We start from the raw sequence: 11,844 nt of genomic DNA, 5'->3' as shown, positions 1-11,844 counted from the left end.
AAAGGAAGTATTTATTCACACAATGCACAGTCCACCTGTGGAACTCCTTGCCTGAGGATGTTGTGAAGGCCAAGACCAAAACAGGGTTCCAAAAAGAACTAGATAAATTCATGGAGGCTAGGTCCATCAATGGCTATTAGCCAGGATGGGCAGGGATGGCGTCCCTAGCCTCTGTTTACCAGAAGCTGGGAATGAGCGACAGGGGATCGATCACTTGATGATTACCTGTTCTGTTCATTCTCTTTGGGGCACCTGGTACTGGCCCCTGTCAGAAGACAGGATACTGGGCTAGATGGACCTTTGATCTGACCCAGTAGGGCCGTTCTTATGAGACAGAGAAGGGAGCACATAAATATAGTTCTTTTAATAGACTTCATGTGACCCTCCTCAGGTAAGTCACTTAATGTTTCTGTGCCTCAGTTGCCTATCTGTAAAATGGGGATAATAGTGTATCACCTGCCTGTCCTGTCTATTTGGAGTGTGAGTTCCTGGGCAGAGGTCCTGGAGATTTTCAAAGGCATAGATGTTAACCACCTAACTCACTGCCTTTTATGAAAGCTCGGCACTATGGCCATTTATTTGCTTTTGAAAATCTTACCCTGTGTATGGGACACAACCTAGCACAGGGGCAGGCAAACTTTTTGGCCTGAGGGCCACATTGGGTTTTGGAAATTGTATGGAGGGCCAGTTAGGGGAGGCTGTGGCCTGGCCTCGCCCCCTATGGACCCCCCCCCCCCCCCGCTTCTCACCCGAACAGCTCCCTCGTGACCCTTGCCCCATCCAACCTCCCCTGTTCCGAGCATTGCACCAGCGGCAGGGTGAGCTGAGGCCATGGGGGAGGGGGAGCAGCAAGGGAGGGGCCGGGGGCTAGCCTCCCAGACCAGGAGCTCAGGGGCCAGGTAGGAGGGGCCCACGGGCCATAGTTTGCTCACCTCTGACCTAGCACAATGCAGCCTTGACCTCAGTTGGAGCCTGAAAGCATTACTGTAATATAAATAACCTTTGTTTTAGCATTCACAAGGGTCTACCCAGTAACAAGGAGAACGAGACCAATTAGGTTAGAGAGCGCACCATTTTAGACCAGGAAAAATACAGGTTACACTATTACATACAGAAGGTAATTTAAAGTATGTTGAAAAGCCACAGTGAGAACAGAACTAAGAGCTGCAATGGAGCCAAATGGATTTGTGCTACAATGGGGCCCCAGAGGGCACCATTGGCATCACAAATGTCCTCTGTGCCCAAAGTCCATGTCCAAACACATAATTAATAGTAGCCTGATTTTCCAGTGCTGAACACCCACTGATACAACTGAAGTCTGTGGGAGCTGCAGGCACTCAGTGTGTACATATGGATTTAGGAGTCTAGCTATGGGCACCCACTCTTGATAATTTTGACCATCTGCTCTTGAGCATTATCAAGTTTATATCTGGAAAGTAGCACAAAGTTTATTGAGATTTTGCAGATAGATTTGGCTTTAGTATCCGAGGCCTAAGAACACTACATACAGAACATACTATAGCCCAGACTCAAACATTACATCTGTCATGTTCATACTAAGCCCCATATTGCCAATCCCAAGCACTCAAAAATCACAAGTCAGGTCTCAAACACATTATTGCTTAAAAATCATTGTTTTTATTTGCTCTCTGGTCTTGGTGCCTTTAAGCATTTTCATAACAAGAGCTAGAAAGTTACTTTCTAAAAAAGGAAAGGTGAGATTCTCAGGTAGTCACATGCCTCCAAGAGCCAGGGCTTTATGGAGAAACACCAATCACCCAAAACATGTAATGAAATCTTCAGCTGGCAACACAGAAATCCATATAACGCCAGAAGAAAGGCTTTTTAAAGGCAGCTAACAGTTGGGCATTTACAGAGCCTATTACTTGTAGCTGAACTAGCCTGCCAGGTGAATGGTTACGGGTCGTATCTGTGTTTCCCTCAACTCCACCTGTTCTTCAGCAACAGGCCTTTGCAAATGCTATTTAGGCAGAACCCGAGCAAACAAGATGTTGCAACAGAGTGAGATAGCAAACAAGGGAGTTCCCATTAGCAGAGATGCTACTTCCCTGTGGGCCATTGGGTTTAGCTCCAGTTACAGTTTCAAGCACAGTGCTCAGATACACTGGGACAGATGCTATAGTGAATAAAACATTGGTCCCTCTTCACAAGAGAGGATATGAACCAGAATATGGAGCATCAGCTTGAAGACAGAGCCTTATTTATATAGCACTGCCCCAAAAAGCTCACAATCTAAGGCTCTGATCCTGCAAAGACTAAGCAATAAGCACATAATGAAAATACTTACATGCTTAACTTTTAAATAAGTGCTTTGTAAGACTGTTGTCCAAATGTGATTTCTGCCATTCCTATTTCTGAATGAACACCAGGAGAGCCACACAGGTATAAGGGCTAAAATCTTCTTGGTAACTGGGGAAATGTTTGTCTCCTGTGTCACTGTCTATGGGGTATTGGTGACCGTAGGGTCTATGTAATGGCATATCCACCAACCTGTTTCTGCCCCACCTCTGCACTTCTATGCAACCAGGGCAGCGCACCCCTCCCTAAATCCTGCCTGACATCCCTCTTCCACCAGGGGTCAGATCGCTGCATGTGCAGAGCAGTGTGAGGGGATGCAGGATTCGTTCACACTGCCGAGGCATGTCCCTGCTCTGAAACAGCAGATGGAAGCTACATAGCAGTGGAAGGCACTGTAAATGGGGGCTGGCACAATTGGATTTTGATATTGGAGACACTGCAACTGCTGATAGGAGCTGGGAAATCCAGCAGTGGGTAAGGGGTGACCCCAGACCATTTTCATTAAGATCTTCTTCCCCTTCCAGACGAAGGCCAAGCTGGAGGAAAAGGGAGAAGACTGAAAGGGGAAACAGCTTCCTCTTCTGCTCTCCCTGGAGGCACAGACTGTGCTTCAGTTACAGTTTGAGGAGGATGAAGGAAGGACAGAACTGCCCAGGAGTTCTGACTTCTGTCCAGGGTGATGAATTTGTTGGGGACGCACTTGGCATATAGCAGGTAACTCGAGAGGATGGAAGGCCATGAGAGCCGATGAAGCCCTCTTGCTCCGAGCCAGTGTACCAGCTCTCCTCCAGACTCCATGTTTGACCCCAAGTTGCCCTTGTTGGGTGGGGCTACTCCTACTGTTACTAGGCAAACTTGGCCCTGGGTGGGAAACTGGATGGTTACTAGGCAGACTTAGCCTTGGGCGGGGACAGTGTGAGTGACAGATAATGTTGTAACATGTAACAGTTTTGGTTCTAGTATAAATAGTTAGGTAAGCTGTTTGTTTGGCGCGCTTGATTTGAGTCCTGCTTGGCTCCAGGCGTCTATTTGTGATCATAAATAAAGTTCATTTACTTCTTCACGCTGGTGTGTTCTATTGGTTGCGAAGCACACTGGGCAACAGACCCAACCGTTGCCATCTTTGGGCACTGTGTGCCGGCAACAAATTCACCAAAGAAGAAAGGAACAGAAGACGTAAGTGGACATATGGCCAAACTCATGCACTGTGGCTGTGATTAGTAGAGTTTGTATATAGGCATAGGATGCAATATAAAGATTCCGTAGATGAGGCAAAGTCTGTTTCCTTGCCAAGCCTGAACAGAGGGGCTCAGCAAAGACAAGTGTTGTGGAAGCCAGATCTGTTCTGCTGCCCAGGTTGTAGAAAGGGCCCTGCCCTTCCACAGTGGTGCAGAGCTGGCCTCTCTGGCACACAGGGGTGTATGGGTGCATCTCCTAACATCCTGCCCTGCCCACCCCTATGCAGCACACACTCCAGCGAGTGCAGTATCTACGAGGAAGCCTATTACTGGCTAAATGAACCTAGCTCCAAAGCATGTGGGATCAAACACATGTAGATGGTTTCTTGAGGACTGGATCCTGAAGCAACTACTTTGGACTCCATTAGATGCATAAAAAAACATACATTAACTGTTTGGGAAGGATTTCTCTCATTTTCCTGATTTTTAATATAGCACAATCTGGCTCATTTACGTGAATGACCAGCAGAGACCCAAACTGCTGAGTGTTGTGAATTATAAAGTAAAACACCCACACAGAAAGCAAGGTTAGTGTTTTGCAAAATTCACTGATTCTTTATGAAAAAAATTAATTTTAATTCCCAGTTTACTGGTAAATTCAAGATAGTATATTCCAGTCACTCTGCTATTAAATGTCTTGTTGAGAGGGAGAGATCATGGGTGTTGTATAAAAAATATTGGCTGTGCTAATTAGCAAGATTCTAAGTAAAGTAAATATTTATAAATAATAAAGTACCTTCCTGGGCGCAGTTGCATTTAGGCTAGGAGTAACACACAACAGCACAGATTCCATAGACCATTTATTTCTAAATCTTAAAATGTATACAGTTGAGATTTGACAAAATTGCATGAAAATGGAAATCCGGACAAGTACCACATAGATCAAATAAAAGAGTAGTGAGCTGATGCATTCAACTCTGTTAAAAAAAAAATTCAGGGAATAAGGAAATGTGATTATTTGCACCCGACTCCAGCCTCAGGTATCCTTATGTACATGCAGAGTTACTTCACTCATTTCATAGGAGTTGCTCTAGATGTAACTGAGACTAGAGACTGATGCTTTCAGCCTGAAGTATACAAATCAAAACAAAGGTGAATCGAAGGCTAACCTCACAGGCTGCAGTTCTTTTTTCTGCAGAACAAAGCAAAACATCACTGATAATTGCTCTGCAAAGTTTGTATATGCAGAGAATTCCAGTATTCCCACCATGGACCTCCCTGTAAAGTGAAACATGGTTTTGTACAAGCTGGACACGTCTGTAAGTGTACACCTACTTACAAGCTACTGGAACAAGAGACTTATTAAAGAGAAAAAAAGCAAAACAAAGATGAGCTTGCAGTTTAATAAGCATTTTATTGATAAGAATTTTCACTATAAATTTAGAACTGCATAGTGAGAGAACGGGATATAAGGGAAAGGACAACAGTAGATACAGAGCATCGGGTAAGAACACTAAAGCACCTTAGAATGAAAATTTATGTTGATGCTAGCCTATATTATCTATATATTGTCTTATGTGTCGTTTCTGTATCATCCATATCATGTGCTCTACATTTTTTAGGGGGGAGGGGGTAAACCAGACACGTGCTTGAGAAACATATTGGTCAAATTTCCTTTTTGCTTCCTTGTTGAACTTTGCTAGGTGGTGCTAGAAGTGAAGACCCAACAAAAAGCTGACCGTTCTGTGCCATGGTTTTGGAAGCCAGATCCTGCTAGGTGCTGGTTAGAATACACTCCACAACAAAGGAAATGGCGTCTTCCCAAAAAAGAAAACAAACCAGACAATGCTATTGCGCTTCCCATAATAATTCTAATCCCCAGCTCTCAGGCACATACACCTCTAGCAGCTCACTGACACACTGGCTTTCAGAACTTTTTTTTTTTTAAATATAACAAAATGCCTATAGTCTAAATTTTCAATAGTGATTTTGGGAGCCCCACTTGAGATATCTTAAAGTGGCAAATATCCATTTTCCCTCAAAATCAGGCCTCTTATGTTTCTCAAGTTGGGCACAGCTCCAAAAACCAAAACAAAGAAATCACGTTTCATTTGACAACATAGGCTCAAGGTCTCTGTGAATGTTTTAGTTTAAGCTGAACATACATTAGTCACTATGGACCCAATTCTGCCACCCTAGTGTAGTATCTTACTCTGAAAAAAGTCAATGGAATGGTAGCACCTGTATAGCTCCAATAGATCTACATAGATCTAATATCACACCCTGGTTCACCACGGCATGTGCTTAAGTGATTTACCACGATTCAGAAGGAAGTGTCTGTTTAGGACCAAGTTTTCAGACAGCTTTGAAAATTCAAAGCCAAACTAGATCATCATCACTGCTGCTGTCCTATTAAGCTTTTCTGAAACAAAGCAAAGTTGCTCGTTAATGAGCAGACTTTCATGGGTGCCAAGCTCCTGCAGTTTCCGTTAGGGACCATGGAAACTGCAGCTGCTCAGCACATCTGAGTTGGTGGTGGTGGAGGAAAAGCCCATTACCATGTAGCCACTCAGACAATACAATAAAGCTGTTACTTTAATCCTGAGGAATTAGATGCAAGCCAGTGTTTCAGGGAAGTGGATTTATGGGCTGCTATATATGGTCCATGTCATTATTAACTGTGAGGAAGTTGAGGTGGCTATCCACCAAAGCCTTCTCTATCTGAAGCATCACATCTCTGCTTAACTGCTCAATGTTACTTTGTCTGGATCTTCCATCATAAACAGGAAGCCTGTAAAGTTCTGATTCCCAGCACCAAAGGAACCAATATCTTGATTATATGCTGCAATATAGTTCAATATGTGTGCTTAACAGCTATAAACAAATGCTATTAGATTAATTAGTACAAGCAGCTGCCAAGATTTTGTTTGAAAGCAGTCTACCATAACAGAAGCCAATTGGACCCTTCAGCTTTTCTTTAAGGATTTTCCTTTTTAAAGTATTACTCTGTAATGTCTGGGTTTTTTAGTTTGAGCATCTTGCTTTTTTATTTGAAAGTTCATAATGAAAGAAATCAGTGTCTTAAAAAAAAACAGTTTAAACTTTAACTAAACTGTACACATGAAAATTCTAACAGCAGGAGTTCCTTTTCCTTATGGGTTTTATTGCTACAATCAGGGACTTAGATACAATTTTGTGCTTTCAACACAAGACACAGAACTCCCATGCTGCGGTCAACAGTCCCTGCAAAAATGTAGAAGTAACTGCTAAGTTACTAGATTGATCTATTGTGTGCTTTGCTTTCACCACCATTACAATCTAACAAACCACACACATAAAAGTTGGAGTTATATGTAGCTGTTTTTATTTTCTTCATGTTACACACAAAATAGCATAGGAATAGATGATCTATGGGTGTTCTATACAGCTAGTCAGATTGGAGAGCTCCAAATAGGGTTCTGTACTACGGTGATACAACCAGTTCCATGGTAACATCAAGTCTTGGAATATTAACAAATATTCATTTACCTGGGAACAGCTTAGCACCCTCATCTGTCATGAACATCAAGATACTGAACACACTGCAGGACTGGGCTCAGAGAGGATTCAGTGATTCATTTCAAATATTTTGGATTAGTGCATGGGCCAGTTTCCCTTATGGGAAATGTATTCTTTTTAATAGGCTTATTCCTCTTTTGAAATGCCAGGTGTTGTTTCTGCACAACACATGTTCTTATAAACACACTTTCTTGGATGAACATGTGCAGTGCCTGCTGAGTTCACTAGGAGCCATTGCATGCACAGAAGGGTAGAATTAGTAAAATACAGTCTGCTCCAAAGCCCCCTGAAGTTCACCGAAGGACATTGATTCCAGTAGGCTTTGGTTCAGGTCCATAATTAGCAATATGTCCAAGGTAATATCACTCTCATTAGAACATTTATTTTCAGTGGATTTTAAAATGTGTCCATTTATGACAGCTGACCCCAACACAGTCCCAAAAATTTTGCTCTCTCACTGGCTGTTAACCAAACTTCCCCAAGTGTTGAAGAGTCCCATATTGGTTGTACAGCATAACCCAGACAGACTATACAGCTTTAGGTTAAGACAAGTTTATTCCTTCTCATCAAAACTAATATGGCTGCTAGATCCCATCTACTTTCATCTTCCCTCACATACTCTGGCTTCCACACCTTGAGGATTTTAATCAACTTCCAACTGAAAGCTTAAAGAGGCAAATGGCTCAAAATATTAAGACAGCATCGTTATAGGAAGCTCAAAAATAGCAGAAGTATAAAAATAAGACAACTTTCTACAAAGATCAAAGCTTAGGCACCCTACACCTTTTCCCCCAATAAGAAAGCATGTACATGTCTGCTCATTGGTTCCTCCACCATGCCCAGTACAGCTCAGTTTGTATTATAAAACAAGACTCTGCAACTGGTCAGGAATGAGAAACCACTCAGCAGTAGTGAACCAATCAAAGAAGGGAACAGCTCCTTGGGGTGTTTCTTAAATGGGAAGTGTGACAGGAAGAGAATTCCTTTAATGGTGAGCTAATGGTCACGGTCAGAGATTGGGTTTTATATACACACAACCTCCCCAGACATCACAGCATCCATATACCCACCACCAGGCAAGACCTTGCTATGGGGAACTGATGGGATGGTAAAGTAACCGACAGGGAAAGCGGATCTACATCTCATCTGTGACACACTGGCCCGTACCATAAAACATGGCATAGCCTGAATACAAGGTCCACTAGAGTTTTTCCCATTTTCCTTTTCTCTCAATCTGTTTTCTGTCTGCTCCTCCTTTTCCTATTCATCCATGGTCCCCTCCTCAAACCAACTCCAGCTTACCCTTTTAACACACACCTAGGGGTACTGCCAGGTCCAGCACTGCAAGGATGAATGTGATCAGCGGTCTTCTCTGGACATGGTACAAAGAGCAGTGACAAGAGCCGAGCACAGGTGCAGGACCTTGCACACAACAGCCCCTTCCCTACCAATGTATTTGTGACTGGGCATGGGGAAATAACCTCTGCTCAGATCCCAGAATCTCCCCATCCTATATCATTACCCTGCTATTAAAGTCTGAGACCCAACTGCTTAGAGTCTTGCGGACTAGGTTAAGAAAAGGCTTGTATTGGTAACAGATGTTTCTCTCGCTTTACAAGTACTGAAATCATTCAAATTTCTTATAACAGAGAAGGAATTAAGGAGCATTTCCTCACCGTACCGATCTCCTTGGTGAGGATTTTGTCTTGTAAAATGGGTTTGGGAAGTGGGTATGCTAACTCCACTGCCTATGTATTGTAATAACCCTCCACATTTACACATTAGTTTACGAAAATTCAGTGCCAGCTACTGAAAAGTGGAGATCGCCCTAGGGGGACAATTAACAGAATCCTGCATGTGTGTCTGTCTGTCTTCAGGAGTGTTTTGTGACGTCAATAGCATAAATTCCCTGAATACCTGACTTCGATACACTTGGCTGCTACTGCACTGTAACATGCTAGCGTTAGTTAGTCCAGCTGCTAGACCATTCAAGGCTTAGAAATAACATAAAGACTCCAGAACAAATGGTTAACAGTGTGTTCTTAAGACTGGTGACAAATGACAGCCCTTAACCCTTTGCTTATAATAGTACATTGGTACTAACGCTGATCACTGATCAATGAGCAGAATATAAATGTCAGTCAGATAGCCAAACTTCATAAAAAAAGCTCTCTTGAAATTCTGAAGTGCATCTTTAACCATATTTCAATTAAATGGTGCCTTTAAACCTTCGCCTTGGGATAGGTAAAAGTGGGTTAATTATAATTAAGATGTCACTACTAAAAAAGGTATTCCTGCATTTGTCTTATTAAAAACCTTTACAGTAAACAGTACTTTGCAAAATATATTATTGCACAGGAAGAATAAATAAAGGTTTTTTGGAGCTACAAAGACAAAAGATCCCAGGGAATCTAGAAGACCCAGAACAGTGATCCCAGGGCCATTCCAGTCGCTGCTCCAGCGAGCATGCCCAGTGCAAGGTCTCCATCATTGTCACGGTAACGTTCTCGAATGATGACATGATTTGCAGGGGGCTGGCCATAAGGTCCTAGAAAGTAGTAACAGTTTGGTTAGGAAGAGAGTTTGTAATATGTTTTGATTTAGATGCAGGCTTGAAAAGCCTAGGCATTCACCCACTCTCTCCCACCCCATATACTTGAACACTGTAACAATATCTTTTCTCGCAGTGGGTACGGTAAAAATCAACTCCCCTCGGAGCTGGGTGCTGATGCCAATTCTTGATCCTGCTAGGACAGAGTACAGACAGCAGCTTTCCCCAACATCACAGAACGAGAGAAGTATATCCTATGGCTAGCCCAGAGGGCAGAGGTGGGCAAACTATGGCCCGCGGGCCACATTCAGCCCGTGGGACCCTCCTACCCGGCCCCTGAGCTCCTGGCCTGGGAGGCTAGCCCCCAGCCCCTCCCCCGCTGCTCCCCTTCCCCCGCAGCCTCAGCTCGCTCGCTCTCCCGTCCACGCAATGCTCTGGGTGGCAGGGCTGTGAGCTCCTGGGGCAGCGCAGCTGCAGAGCCCAGCCTGACCCGGTGCTCTGTGCTGCACAGTGGCGTGGCTGGCTCCAGCCGGACAGCACAGCTGTAGCACTGCCAGCCACTGGTGCTCCAGGCAGCGCAGTAAGGGGACGGGGGGGTTGGATAGAGGGAGTTCGGGGTGGTGGTTAGGGGCTGGGGGTGTGGATAGGGGTCGGTGCAGTCAGGGGACAGGGAACAGGGGTTGAATGGGAGCAGGGGGCGCTGAGGGCAGTCAGGGGACAGGGAGCAGGGGGGTGGATGGGCAGAGTCTGGGGGGGGAGGCGTCAGGGGTGAGAAACGGGGAGAAGAGGGGTGTCGGATGGGGCCAGGCCGGGCCATGCCTGGCTGTTTGGGGAGGCACAGCTTCTCCTAACTGGCTCTCCATACAATTTCCAAAACCCTATGTGGCCCTCAGGCCAAAAGTTTGCCCGCCTCTGCCATAGGGCTAGGCAACCAGAGACGTAGGTTCTATTCCTGGATCTGCCACACATTCCTTGTATGGCCTTGAATGAGTTACTTAATCTCTGTGCCTCAGTTTCTCAATATTCAAGATGGAGATAAAATTCCCAACCTCAAAAAAAGAGAGTGTTGTGGGCTTAATTCGTGTATGTTTGTATTTTGAGATCTTCAGATCAAGTGCCATATATAAGAGCAAAGGTCTATTACTATATCCAAAGCCAACACATCTCTGCATTGGATAAAGTCTCCAGTTACTTAGAAGTCACCCCCGCAGCCCCTGCAACTCCTCAGTCTTCCTGTAGGTTGGCACTTGGAAGAAGAACTCTCTAGGGAAAACCTAGATGCAGCAGGAAGTGCTCAGAGCAATTCACTAAGCGAGACCTTCTCTCTCAGAGTCTGTACTAAACCAAGGGCCAAGCACGGTGCCAGAGGGCACTATGTGCAAGAGGGGGTGGTTGAGTGACTTAGAACTAAGGTCCTGACTGCTTGTGGTCTTTAAGGGCTTGGTAAAAAACCCACTGAAGTCGAAGGGGAAAATTATGTTCCCATAGACTGTTCTGGGCACATAGATGTGTTAAGCCAAATCTGTTGGACAATTTCCATCTTGAGTCAGTACAGTCTCTTGCTAAATCCCCAGAATGGCTTCAACTGAACACAGAATTCTTCACTTCCTGACTCTGTCTAGTGATAATTACCTCCTTCCTCTCAAAAGGGAAAGGTTAGTCCAGTGGTTAGGGCAAACAACAGAGGGGTTCCTTCTAAAAACCACCTACCGCTACATTCAGCATCAAGAGTGATGGCAATATTCAATAGGAAAGATATCACTTCACAGTGTCTTGTTTAGAAAGCGTATGACCCAAGCCGGAGGAAGGAGTTAGTATTCATTACCTTGGTATGGATACTGATAAGGAACAGCATAGGCTTGTCCATTAGAGGCATAGATGACTTGAGGACCAGGAGGGGGATATACACCATTGTACTGCTCGTAGCCATAAACCTGGGGAAATTAAATGTATCTATTAGAAGATGTTTCGCATCTTTTGGATTTGTTTAAAGTGCTTAGCTCTCCCACCCCATTGCTGGTGCAGTTTAGGGATAATCAAAATCTACTATGTGGAAGGCAGCACTGTGCTGTGAAATGGGCGTGGGAGACATTCCCATATAGTTAACCACAGTATTTTGCAAGTTAACATCTTCAGTTCTTGCACTACCAAGTTTAGCCATTGTAGAACTATAATAATGCTGTCACTTACTACACATGAGTGTGGCTGGCCATGGCTTCTATATAATCCTGTCTTGTG

At 44.3% G+C, this 11,844-nt stretch overlaps 1 protein-coding gene across 3 annotated transcripts in view; it reads right to left on the bottom strand.

Moving 5' to 3' along the window:
- Window positions 1–4,891: 4,891 nt before the first annotated feature.
- The window catches only part of PLEKHB2 (pleckstrin homology domain containing B2), a 33,497-nt gene continuing 26,544 nt past the window's right edge, over window positions 4,892–11,844 (bottom strand). For all 3 annotated transcript variants that reach the window (XM_039488726.1, XM_039488728.1, XM_039488727.1), the window contains exons 7-8: window positions 11,432–11,540; window positions 4,892–9,603 (exon numbers count right to left, since the gene is read on the bottom strand). In XM_039488726.1, the coding sequence (XP_039344660.1) occupies window positions 9,467–9,603; window positions 11,432–11,540 (246 nt within the window). In that variant the 3' untranslated portion in view covers window positions 4,892–9,466. The remainder of the gene's footprint in view (window positions 9,604–11,431; window positions 11,541–11,844) is intronic.

This window comes from Mauremys reevesii, linkage group 9 (genome assembly GCF_016161935.1).
Source record: "Mauremys reevesii isolate NIE-2019 linkage group 9, ASM1616193v1, whole genome shotgun sequence".
Classification (NCBI taxonomy): Eukaryota; Metazoa; Chordata; order Testudines; family Geoemydidae; genus Mauremys; species Mauremys reevesii.
The sequence above is the reverse complement of the archived record's forward strand: the minus strand, read 5'-3'. Positions and strand labels throughout refer to the sequence as shown.